Genomic DNA, 12,022 nt, shown 5'->3' on the forward strand with positions numbered 1-12,022 from the left:
CTTAAATCCTCACTTAGAATGACCTTACAATCTTTACATTCTCGACGATTTCTTCTTCTCATAAGAAAATAATTAATTTGTGTTTTATTAGATTCATTCTTATAAATAATAATATGCTCATCTCTTTTCTTGAATAAAATAATAGCAATAACAAAATCATACGCTAAAACAAGATCTAATGTGACTATACCGCCTTCATTAATCACTCCAAGGCTTACTCATAAAAGTAATTTTATTTGTGTCTTTTAAGCACTCACATCTAATTTCATGACAATGATTCCTAGTATTCTTTATTTTACAACTCTTTATCTTAAAATCTAGAACTAATAATCGTTATTGAGTACTTAAATCCTCACTTAGAATGACCTTACAATCTTTACATTCTCGACGATTTCTTCTTCTCATAAGAAAATAATTAATTTGTGTTTTATTAGATTCATTCTTATAAATAATAATATGCTCATCTCTTTTCTTGAATAAAATAATAGCAATAACAAAATCATACGCTAAAACAAGATCTAATGTGACTATACCGCCTTCATTAATCACTCCAAGGCCGTAGCCACTATGAATATTTTTAAAATCTTCTACCACTCTTCTGACATGTTCATTTAAATCTCCTCCATTAAAAATTCTTTCGCCAGGAGGTATCAATTGTATTAAGTCTTCTAGGTTATTCCAAATTTTATCTTTAGAACCTATATCTAAACCTACTTGAGGAGCATAAGCACTTATAATATTAAAAATCTTAGAATCAACAATAATCTTAAGGGCTATAATTATATCTCCAATTATATTAATTTTTACAATATTTATCTTTCAAACTCTTATCTATAATTACACCTACACCATTTCCAATTTGATTAAAGAAGAGATAATGATGGTTGGCCCTTCAAATATTATTCAAGTAATTATTGATAATGCTCCCGAGTGTAGGGCAACTAGTTTACTTGTTGAGCAAATATATCGTCATAGCTTTTGGACACCTTACAATGCTCATACCCTTAATATTTCCTTAAAGTTGAATGTCATTAAAAGATACTTAAGAAAATGTGAACACATACAATGAAAGTCATTGGATTACAATGGTTGTTAGAGAGGTCGGTAGAGATGTTATTTTTAAAAGATTTTTATCATGAATGATTCTATGAGGCTTTCTACATTCAATTAATTCTTCAATTTGGAAGCGTTTGTTGTTGGTGAATTTAGATTTTCTTCAGTTATTGTGATGCTAAAAAGATCTAAACCAACTAAAAATGCATTTCAAGCAAAGTTGATTGGTGAAAGATAGTCATGTTATCGTAAACATGATGTGAAAAAGACAAGATATGTGAATGAGAAAACATTTTATGATTTTTGGTGAGATAAAGTTGAATATATCCTATCTTTTACCGATCATATTTACCACATGTTTCGAGTTGCAAATACAAATATATCATGCTTGCACTTGATTTATGAGATGTGGGATACATGTTATGTAAAGTGAAAGAAAAAATACATAAATATGAAAGAAAGATGAATGATGAAGAGTTCAATTTTTGGAGTGTTGTACATATACTTTTGGAAGATATGCAAAGCAAAAGTAACACACCCTTGCAGTGCTTAGCTCGTTCATTAAATCCAAGGTTTTTTTTTTCTAACTTACTTTTATTTCATTAAGTTAGAATCACATAAATCTATACATATGTGGAAGATATTCAAGGAATTGCTCGAGGAGAATCCTCAATGAGTTTGCCCTCAAAGAAATTTGAAAATTTCAAATATGAGAAAAGTTTGTTTGAAGCATTATTTTTCAAATGATGATGAGAGATGACAGATAAATGTGCATTTAACTAAGCTTTTTGGATATTTAGATGAATTTGGAGATCAAGAGTTTATGTGATAGGTGGAAGATGAATCAAAAGATGTGATGGTTCATTCATGGAGCTTCAGTTTCTTTATTTCAAATTATTTCCATAAAACTTCTTGGACAAGTTCTCTCCTCATGTTCTGAGAGAAATTGGACCACTTACTCATTTATACAATCAATGAAGTGGAACAAATAAATTCACAACAAGCTGATGATTAAGTTTATGTGCATACTTACTTTGATTTGTTATCAAGAAAGACTCCAAATTACATGGAATGTGATAATAAGATTTGCGACGTTGTAGAAGATGGTTTTGAGATCATCGACGATACAATAATTTTGGATATTGCAAACCTTTATCTTGATGAGTCGAAGTTGGAATATGAGATATTTAATGATGTGATAGTCGATGTGAACTGTGAAGTAGAAGTACATGCCAAAGAAGCCGGTCATCCATATATTTTCTTTTAATGAATTAACGATAACGAAGTTAAATTTTGATGTAATACAAGATAATATATGTTCTTATGCCTGTATTTTGTATGTCATAAACAAAAGATATATTTATGAGTATCTTAATTATTGAAAGTTAATCTTATTAACTCTTATCTTTTATTTATTCAATATATACTTATATTTTTAATAATTTTTATTAAAACAATGTGTCTAACATGTGTTCGTGACCTATATTTTCAGTACTAAGAATGTCGTGTTTGTATCGTGTCTTGTCCACATATCCATGCCCACGCAACATAGCTTCCTACATCTTGTAAATAACATGTCTTTGATTGTACCAAGTCTTCTTGCATTATGATCACCAATCCAATCTCAGTTTCACTGCCACAGATGATACGTCGAAATGTTAATGTTAACCCTGAACGTGTTTAGAATTGTTTTGCCCAAAATGCAATAGTAGGTAATAGGAGTGTCTACTATCACAAAATCCGACATTACGTTAAATTGCTTCTCTTCTTCACCCTATATCACCAATAAAAATATTACACCGCATCTCATTTCTTTCTCCTAAAAAGTCGCACAACGTTCCTAAAGTAAGCACCAGATGCAATTCGACGGATGCAACTTCTCAAGCACCTTGTTGAACAAAATATTAATTAAACTATCAGTATCAATCAGAATGCTCCCTATTTGATAGTTCAAAAGCAACAACGTTAAATGAATTGCATCATTATATGAATTCTCATTCACAAGCAAGTTTTCATCAGTAAAGATGATTGAAGGCTGAGTCGATACCACTGACATTGAGGTATTCACTAAGTTCACTTCTCCTAACTTAAGTACTTTGAGGGTAAACTGGCGAGAAGCCTCAAGTCCATCTCTTCTCAAAATCATTGGTGCCACTCATGCAATAAGAACTTGTGCCAGGGCAAGCTCTTTATGCTCTTCATTCATGGGAGATTTCTGTTGTATTCTTGTGTTCAAGCCTTATGCCACCAGCTCCTTCAACTTCTCAGCCTTGATTAGCTCTTCAATTAAATTTTGAGGTGCCAACAATCCTCAGTGTGATGGCCATGATCTCGATAATATACACGATACTTGCTCTGGTCACACAAGCGACCTACTGTCCTCGGTGACGCAGGTTTCTTAAAAAACTTTATTTCGGATGTCCTCGATAATTTCAGCCACGGTGACACTTGGCGGAGTCACTCTTAGAATTGGACGACTAGGAGGCTCTAGCCTCCTCTCCTGTCAACTTGTTGTTGGTATTCTATTGAATCGACTACTCTCCTTCAGGCGACTTGTTCTTTTTATAAAAGTTCTCTGTAAACTTATTTGGCCAAGGCAACTTCTCATCTCCATCAAGTTCCTATAAAGATGCCTTCTAAATTGACTGTTGTGCTCTCAATTCTTCACTCCAGATGAAGTCAACAACAAATTATACTCATCAGTAAATATGTGATTATTCATCAACTCTTAAAGCTCCACCAAGACTTTTAAGCACTGCAAACTAAGAGCATAATTGAACATACCCTCTATCAAGCCCCGAGCCAATGCAACACGAGCAATTGCTAGTTCCAAGTATATCACCTCCAACATCTTCTGCTGAAATCTAGTGACAAAGCACCTCAAGCTTTCCCAAAATGCCTAGCAAATTCTCAGTAAAGCCTAAGAACATTTCTGCAACTTATGCATACTGACGAATTAAGCGATAAAGATACATTTGAAGTCTCCATACAAGAAGTGAACCAACCCTATAGGTTAATTGCTGAACCAGTGAAGAGTTGATCCTTCAAATTCATAAAGAATAATTTGCATTTCAAACTTTCATTGACCTTTAGCATGCATAAAGTTGACTCGACCAAACCATCATGGCCAGCAGAGCCTAACCTTCCTTTGCAAGATTCCATAAACAAAATTTTAAACTTTGTTGGCGCTTCAATTTCTACTATCTCCCTTGAGAAAACATTCTCTAACACTTCCTCCATGAGGACTTTATCAAACTCTAGCTGCCTATTAAGTCTCCCAAATACAAAACATGATTTCCAAAAAATCATAAATGGGTATCATTTCCATCAAAGTCTATGAGATGCATTCCTTCTCCCCAATCAAGAAGCCTTTGGGCCAAACAACAGTTGCCAGAATGAATAAAAGCATGCCTCTAAATCACTCCCACATGTAGCACAAAAAATAAAAAAAATCTAGCCAACATCAAACCAACTACATCCAAGCCTCTTTTTAAGTCCCTTCTCTTTCAACAATCTCAAAACACCATTTGAACTCTCCATCTTTCCAAATAAGACATAAATATCAGCCAGCATCAAATAGTTAGCCGCATTTCCTGGCTCCAACCTAAAAAGATGTCTAGCAGCTTCCTCCCCAATAATCAAATTTCCATGCACTCTGCAACCACTGAGCAAAATTCCCCAAAGAACACAACTGGTGCTATCCTCTAAACTTAAATCCTTTAACAAACGGTGTGCGTCAACCAAAAGCCCGGCTCTACAAAACAGGTCAATCAAGCATGTCAAATGCTCGATACCTGGACTCAATCCATATCCTTCCATGGATTCATAAACTTCCCTCCCTTTCTCCACAAATCCTCCATGACTGCAAGCAGACAAGAGCGCCGCAAAAGTGAACTTGTTTGGCCTCACTTTTTCGTCAGCCATGAGCGTGAAAAGGCCGAAAGCCCCTTCGTCATCCCCGTTCCGAGCACATGCTCCGATTATTGAGCTCCACGAGACCACATTCTTCTCTTGTATGCCTCTGAATACGTCATAAGAACTCTCAAGTTTTCCAACTTGACCATACATATCAATCAACGAATTTGCAACAACTCTTTCAGATTCGAATCCCCTCCTAACAATCAAAGCATGAGTTTCAGCTCCTTTTCTTAATAGAAGATTTGCTGAGATGATTGAAATCAACATTAAGAAGGTAGCTTTGTCGAGATGAATTCCTCTCCTCTGCATTTGAAGCGAAAGCTCAAAGACCACGCGAAAGTCTCCCGTCTCACCACACGCTTTCATCAAAGCATTCCATGCGATCACATCTCCTTTCACCCTCACATCCGTCTCGAGCAATTGAAAGGCAATCTCCATCTTGCCGCAACATGCATGCATGTATATAAGCGCCGTGATTAGAGATGCATCGGAGGCCATGTCATCGTTGTTGCTTGACAAGAAGGTTGTCTGGATCCACCGTCCCGTTTCCCAATTGCCAAGCGATGCAGAAGCAAGAAGTCCATTGAGTAATATCGGCCTTGTGGGTGAAATTCCGGTGTTGAGGAGCATCCAATATAGTGTATTGAGGGCTTTAGAAGGTTGCCCATTTTGAAGATATCCCCCAATTATAGAACTAAATGAAATTGAATCCTTCAGAACCATTCTATCAAAGAACTGAACTGCAATCTCTAAACATCCACATTTAATATACATTTCTAACAGAGAATTTAACACCAGCTGATTTCTCTCAAAACCAGTTATAATTATGAGTGCATGAAGAGCCTGACCAGTCGAAATCCAACCTTCTTCTCCACAACAAGAAAGAAGGCTCACTAAGCTGCTTTCAGCAGCGCAGATCCCTTCAACAATTCTCATCTTCCCGAATAGTTTCATAGCCTCTAATAACAATCTGGCTTGGGAATAGCCAGAAATCATGGCGTTCCAGGACACGATGTCCTTAACTGACATCTGATCGAACACCTGACGTGCAGACTCGATTTCACCCGCCTTCGCATTCAAGACAACCAAAGCCGTGGCAACAAGAAGATCGGATTGAAACCCTAGGCTCCGCGCATGGCTTCCGACCATGAAACCAATATCGAATTCGGATAAGCGCGTGCAGGCGGTGAGGGCAAGATGGAAAGTGTGCCTGTCAGGCTCGCACTCCGGCGGAAAACGAGCCGTCATCTCCCGGAAGACGTCGAGCGCGAGACGAGGAAGTCCGCATCGCAGGTATCCGCTTATAAGTGAATTCCAGAGGAGGGGCTTCGTGAGACGGCCGGATTGGCCGTCGAAGAGGAGTCGGGCGGCGCCGGCGTTGCGAAAGGCGAAGTATTTGGCAATGAGGAGGGTAGAGATGAAGAGGTTATGGCGGAGTCCGGAAGTGACGACACGCGCATGTAAGCATTGGAGGAGCTTGGAGGAGAAGCAGCGAGTGGAGATGGTCTCTGCAAGTGACTCTTTAAGTTGTTGCCAGGTTAGATGGTGGTGGCGGATTGTCGATGAGTGTCGATTTGAAGACGACGGAGGAGAATCAACAACTGGGCTGAGAGTTTGGAATGCGCGCGCCGCGCGGGGGATCGTTTGGCGTCGATTATTGCAGGATTCCTGCTCGCGAATCACGATCATAAGGTGGTGGAAGGGAGGGCGGCATGGAAAACTGAACAGCTAAAATGCGCGGCAAGCTGGAGTCTCAGGTCAGTGAAAATGTTAACTGAGGGCTGAAGTGGCACACAAAATGTTAAATGATGAATAAAGATTGTGCAATAATATTTAGGGAATTTTTTATATTGTGTACACACATACTGGATTATGGGGTCGGGACCGCCCTACCAAGTGGTGGAATCGCAATGATCAACCAAAGAGGCTAAGTGAGTATTGAGGGCTAGAATCTAGCTTGAAATACCATCAGATCAATATTAAATGCATTTGTTAATTTTTGAGACAAAGGACAACCATAAAACCTTTCAATCAAAGATGTAAGAGGAAGCTTGCTCAGATCAATATTAAATGCATTTGTTAATTTTTGAGGCAAAGGACAACCATAAAACCCTTCAATCAAAGATGTAAGAGGAAGCTTACCAATGAAGGAGAAAACACTGTAGTCAAGATTCTAGGTTGATGGCCTGATGGTCTGTCACGTATAAATGAAGATCTGAGGCTGAGAGCTTTATCTCTCTCCTTTTCTCACTCTAAGCAATCGAGGAATTCTCCTTGGGATAGCGTGCATCTCCGGAGGAGAGGAGTTTGACACTTTTTTTCAGAGCTTACATCAAGAATTGTTGTCCATCTCTCTACTTCCCACTTTCTTTTTTTTTTGTTAATAGTCATACAGGGCCTTCTGCCGAATTATATGATATCACGAATTTTTTGGGATCTTACGTTGCAAAATAGATTTATCATATATATATACCACCTAATTCTTATATCTTTGCATTTCTAACAACTAAATTTTGATATTTACATTTAAGGACATTACATGCGCCACAATTAGTATGTATATACATACCTAACACATTTACATGCATATCATTCACATCTTCAACATCACAGTACCATCATCAATACTTTCTTAAAACAAAATACATACTTTCACGCATTAGTTGCAAGCATAAATATCGACTTTTGGGCATCAAATATGTAAATAGTACATACATAAGAATTGCATGATAAGTATATAAATTTTCTTATATTTACAACACCTTGTTAAAAAAATATGCATGGAAAAATCATATTTCAAAATTAAAAACTTAATAATAGTGATATTTTTATATAATTTTAAAAAAAATCGGAGCTTAAATGTGGATACGATAGATATGCAACTATATATGAATTATGCAGTATTTATGTAAAGTGACTCAAATATATTATAGAGTTCAAGATATAGCCCTTGATAATTAGGGTAACTAGAAGACCATCCGCATGGCAACTAAAAACATAACATATATGCATTACTAAGGGGGTGTTTGATAGCTCCATATTAATAGGAATTGTGGCCTGATTTTACAAAATTCAACCAAGATTAAAAAAAAAAATGTGTTTGATGAATTTATAAAATTTCTGATTTAACGTCCGAATTTTACCTTCGTTTCATGTTAAATCCAAATTTAATAAATTCTGAAAAAAGGTGGATTTCATGAATCCGAATTTATTCAATCCTATGAACATTAAATTCTTCATGCAGTCAAACACCCCCTAAAGATGATTTGAAAGTTCAATGAAGTGTTATATGTTGTGATCCCGCTCAACAACTAATCTTTTAGAGACAACATCATCACTAGGAGTGAGAGTTACCATCCTCAAAACATGAGCGACTTATAGACAAAGATGACCACAAACGAGTGAAAGCATTTCATCAAATATCTTATCAAACAAGAAAGACCTAACACCATGCGAAGACATTTTTCTCAAAATGACTCCAAGAAGACTTGAATAGAAGAAAATGGTAGAATTACATACCACAAAATTCTTATGTGTTTACATATCTAACACCTACACTTCAATATTTACATACATGTGAGCTTACCTGTGCACGAAAAAATATATTCACTTTTTAAAAGTTAAAATGATAGCACTTTTGATGTGATATGAAAGATTTGGGTGGTATTAATATAAAAATTGAGGGATCCCAAAGAAGGTTGCAGCAGCTTGTGGATGATCACTGAGATTTCCTAATCGCCTTCAGGTATTATAAAGAAAGTAAACAATTAGACCAATAACCATCAAGGTGCTGAAAATAAGATGGTGGCTGATGAATGCACAAAGAATGCTTAAGCTAAACTTAAGCTGCCACCAAACCATAATAAGATGGGAAAATAGATAGGATGAATGGAACAATTACACAATTAATTTTAAAATAAAACTATAAATTAAAAATAGTTATATATATATATAATGCGTTCCTTGGAGATTTTGCACTCACTGAATAATTAAAAAAAAAGGTTATAATTTTTAAATATTTGAGTCATTGAAGTAAAACACACATTGATTAAAATTTCTGAAACAAAAACTAATGTATTGTGGCTTAGTAATATGCATGTAGAAAGACAATTATAAATTAAAATAGAAATACTAGCAACATTAACAGAATCAGCTAAAACAAAAATATCAAAAATATATAATATACTGCTACTCGACCTGCAGGTTTCTCAGGGTAAAACTGCCGAGTGTCAAAACTTTAAATTTCCAGACACGTAAAGCCTCAAGCAAGGAAGAACTCCTCGGGAGTAAAGAATTTTAAGCCTATTGCCTGTAAGAAAGGAAATTAAAAAAAAAGTCACTATTTCACATTTAGACAGAGAAGGTCAAATTATATATTTAAGGAGGATTTACATGCACACCACTCATTACCCATGTATTTACATATCTAACACCTAAACTTCAAGCAGTGTTTTACTTCTTAAAAGTTAAAATGGTGGTTTTTTGAATGTGATGAAAGACTTGGGCGGTATAAACATAAAAAAAAAAGTAAAGTTTAGCAGTTAGATATGTCAATACATATGAATTGGGTGGTATATATGTAAATGCCGATATATTTAAATAGCACAAGGAAGCAGCTCCATAGAAATATACTCTTCATGTGAAGAAGTGTTCTCTCAAAATTCAGAATGATGAAATGCAAAGCAAATGCAAATAAGATAATAACATGGTTATTCAGAAGAATGCAACACTAATCAAAACTGTTTTCGTAACAAATAGATTGACATACTCGAAAATTTAATGAAGATAGATTCTGCAAAAAAGTAATAACATTTAGCATTACAAAAGTAAAAAAGGAAGATTTACAAGCCACCACTAAATTCCTATGTATTTACATATCTACACATAAAATTCATTTTTTGCATGCATGCCACCATACCTAAGCATGAAAAGGTGTATTTCACCCATTAAAAGTTACAATAGTGGTATTTTTTATTTGATATGAAGGACCTGAGTGGTAGAAATGTAAAAAACAAAAAGATAAAGTAGTGAGTGGTAGAAATGTAAAAAACAAAAAGATAAAGTGGTAGATATGTAAATATATCGGAATTGGTTGGTATGTATGTAAATGCCACAAGTAAAAAAACTGAAAACCGATCATGCCCGAGCAAATTTGATGTCAGCATCACTATGGTCTTTTGTTCTTCCAGCTGCATCACCAACATAAAAGGACCTGAAAGTAGGCCGTATTTAAATTAGTTATTTCATCAATATAAAACATTATACAAAAAGCAAAAACAATGAAAAAATTTCATTACCAAAGAAATTGACATGAATAAAAGCGGCTTTCTTTCGCTTTCGGATAAATATACAGCAAAATTGTAGTTTTCCATGATAAAAGTATCACTAGCTGCAGCTATAATTTCCCGCATAATGTAAACTCTCACGAATTTTTAAATGCATTACATCGATGGAAAATTATTGTTTGAAGACAGAATGTGCAATTGCAGGGTATGCCTGGTGTTTTGAATGAAAATTTTCAAAGAATATCATCTCTCAAAACTAGCTCCGCACATCAACCAGATGAAATGGAATAGAAGGAAGATTAACATGCATACAGCTTAATTACTATGTATTTTCATATCTAACACTTAAACTTCACTTATCACATACATGTCATCTTACCTATGCATGAAAAGGTGTATTTCACCTTTTAAAAGTTACAATGGTGGTATTGTTTCTGTGATATAAAAGGTTGAGTGGTATAAATGTAAAAACTATAGTAAAAGTGTTAGATTGTATTTCACCTTTTAAAAGTTACAATGGTGGTATTTTTTCTGTGATATAAAAGGTTGAGTGGTATAAATCTAAAAACTATAGTAAAAGTGTTAGATATGTAAAGTATCAGGTAGTATGTATGTAAATGCCCAAAAAAAAAAAGCAAAGTATATAGTAGAAAGCGAACTGAATGTGCTATATATAGAAATATGATTAAGAATATAAGCAATCATGCTTTTCTTCTGCAGTGCTACAGGTTATGCGCTTTAGGAAGTTCATAAGTGAGAGGAAAGCTTTGTAATTGGCTGAACATAAGCTAGTTCGTTGGATAAGCCAAAATAGTTAATTCCATCTACTAAATATGACACAAACCAGCTCGATTATGTTGATATATATATATATAGGAGCTCCGGTTTCTTATAAAGATTGAAAAATGAAGAGTTTTCACAGTTTAAAAAAAAGAGTCAGTTAATTGTTCTTCACTTGTGATGCGAACTGATGTATTTTTTGACAAGATTGCATCACTAATGAAGCATCAATCTGCTTAAATATATTTGATTATTTTATGTAAGATAAAATCGCGCATAAAATATAGAATATGAGAATCATAAGCTGCGTAATTAAAAAACTAAGTTTTCCTACAAAAGTTTTAATACACAACATTCCACAAGTAAAATGCTCCATGGTTCTATTTTTAGCTTCAAAAGTATAGATCTAGTAGCAATAGTCTACTTATTTTTCCAAAACAAGATTTCATATCATGAAGGCGGAATCCTGATGTAAACTTTCAATATTCAATAGATCTTGTGCAATCGATGTAGACTTTGAATCTTAAATAGATCTTGCACAGTGGACATTTAAGAAGCTTTAATCCTTCAAATGATCATGTTTCTACTAGATTATATCTAGATGTGTCAAACCTAGTTTGTGATTTGGGTTCCGGTCCAACTCAAAATTGACCTACCCGAAAATATTTGACCTGAAATCAATCCAAATATTAAACATGTCAAAAGGTCAAAAAAATCAAACCCGACTCGTCTTTAACTTGCTAACCCATACTTAAACAGCATAACCCATTTAACATAATACATAACGGTTATTTGGGTCAAATTCAAGCCAATTTTGAGTTGATCTCATGTCAATTTCGAGTTTGTGGGTCAATTTTGAGTCAATGAGGTTAGTGGGTCAATTATGGGCCGATTAAGAATTGGCAGGTTAACCAAAATTTGACAAAAAATTATTCGGGTCAATTCGAACCAGAATTTTTCAAATCGAGTTTGGTTCAACATTTCAA

The 12,022-nt window shown here is 34.9% G+C and overlaps 2 protein-coding genes across 4 annotated transcripts in view; both read right to left on the reverse strand.

The window, feature by feature from the left end:
- Positions 1 to 2,993: 2,993 nt before the first annotated feature.
- Positions 2,994 to 7,329, reverse strand: LOC110019084 (pentatricopeptide repeat-containing protein At4g13650-like). 2 transcript variants are annotated; one of them, XM_020716634.1, is made up of 3 exons: positions 7,114 to 7,329; positions 6,838 to 6,898; positions 2,994 to 6,752 (listed from the first exon to the last, which is right to left on the reverse strand). In XM_020716634.1, exon 3 carries the CDS (start codon positions 6,658 to 6,660, stop codon positions 4,507 to 4,509), a length of 2,154 nt encoding a protein of 717 aa, XP_020572293.1. In that variant the 5' UTR covers positions 6,661 to 6,752; positions 6,838 to 6,898; positions 7,114 to 7,329; the 3' UTR covers positions 2,994 to 4,506. The 2 variants fall into 2 exon arrangements, with proteins under 2 accessions (XP_020572293.1, XP_020572292.1); XM_020716633.1 differs by having other exon boundaries at positions 2,994 to 6,898.
- Positions 7,330 to 9,021: 1,692 nt separating this feature from the next.
- LOC110019085 (polynucleotide 3'-phosphatase ZDP) overlaps positions 9,022 to 12,022 on the reverse strand; it is an 84,103-nt gene continuing 81,102 nt past the window's right edge. Inside the window, exons 10-12 of one of the 2 annotated variants that reach the window (XM_020716635.1) lie at positions 10,114 to 10,183; positions 9,740 to 9,763; positions 9,022 to 9,280 (exon numbers count right to left, since the gene is read on the reverse strand). In XM_020716635.1, the coding sequence (XP_020572294.1) occupies positions 9,233 to 9,280; positions 9,740 to 9,763; positions 10,114 to 10,183 (142 nt within the window). In that variant the 3' untranslated portion in view covers positions 9,022 to 9,232. The remainder of the gene's footprint in view (positions 9,281 to 9,739; positions 9,764 to 10,113; positions 10,184 to 12,022) is intronic. The other variant, XM_020716637.1, reaches the window with a different exon arrangement.

Source organism: Phalaenopsis equestris, unplaced genomic scaffold, assembly GCF_001263595.1.
Source record: "Phalaenopsis equestris unplaced genomic scaffold, ASM126359v1 Scaffold000047, whole genome shotgun sequence".
NCBI lineage: Eukaryota > Viridiplantae > Streptophyta > Magnoliopsida > Asparagales > Orchidaceae > Phalaenopsis > Phalaenopsis equestris.

What these genes read in the sequence shown, in the direction of transcription:
- LOC110019084 (XM_020716634.1), bottom strand. Translation starts at nt 6,660, where the DNA reads ATGATCGTGATTCGCGAGCAGGAATCCTGCAATAATCGACGCCAAACG.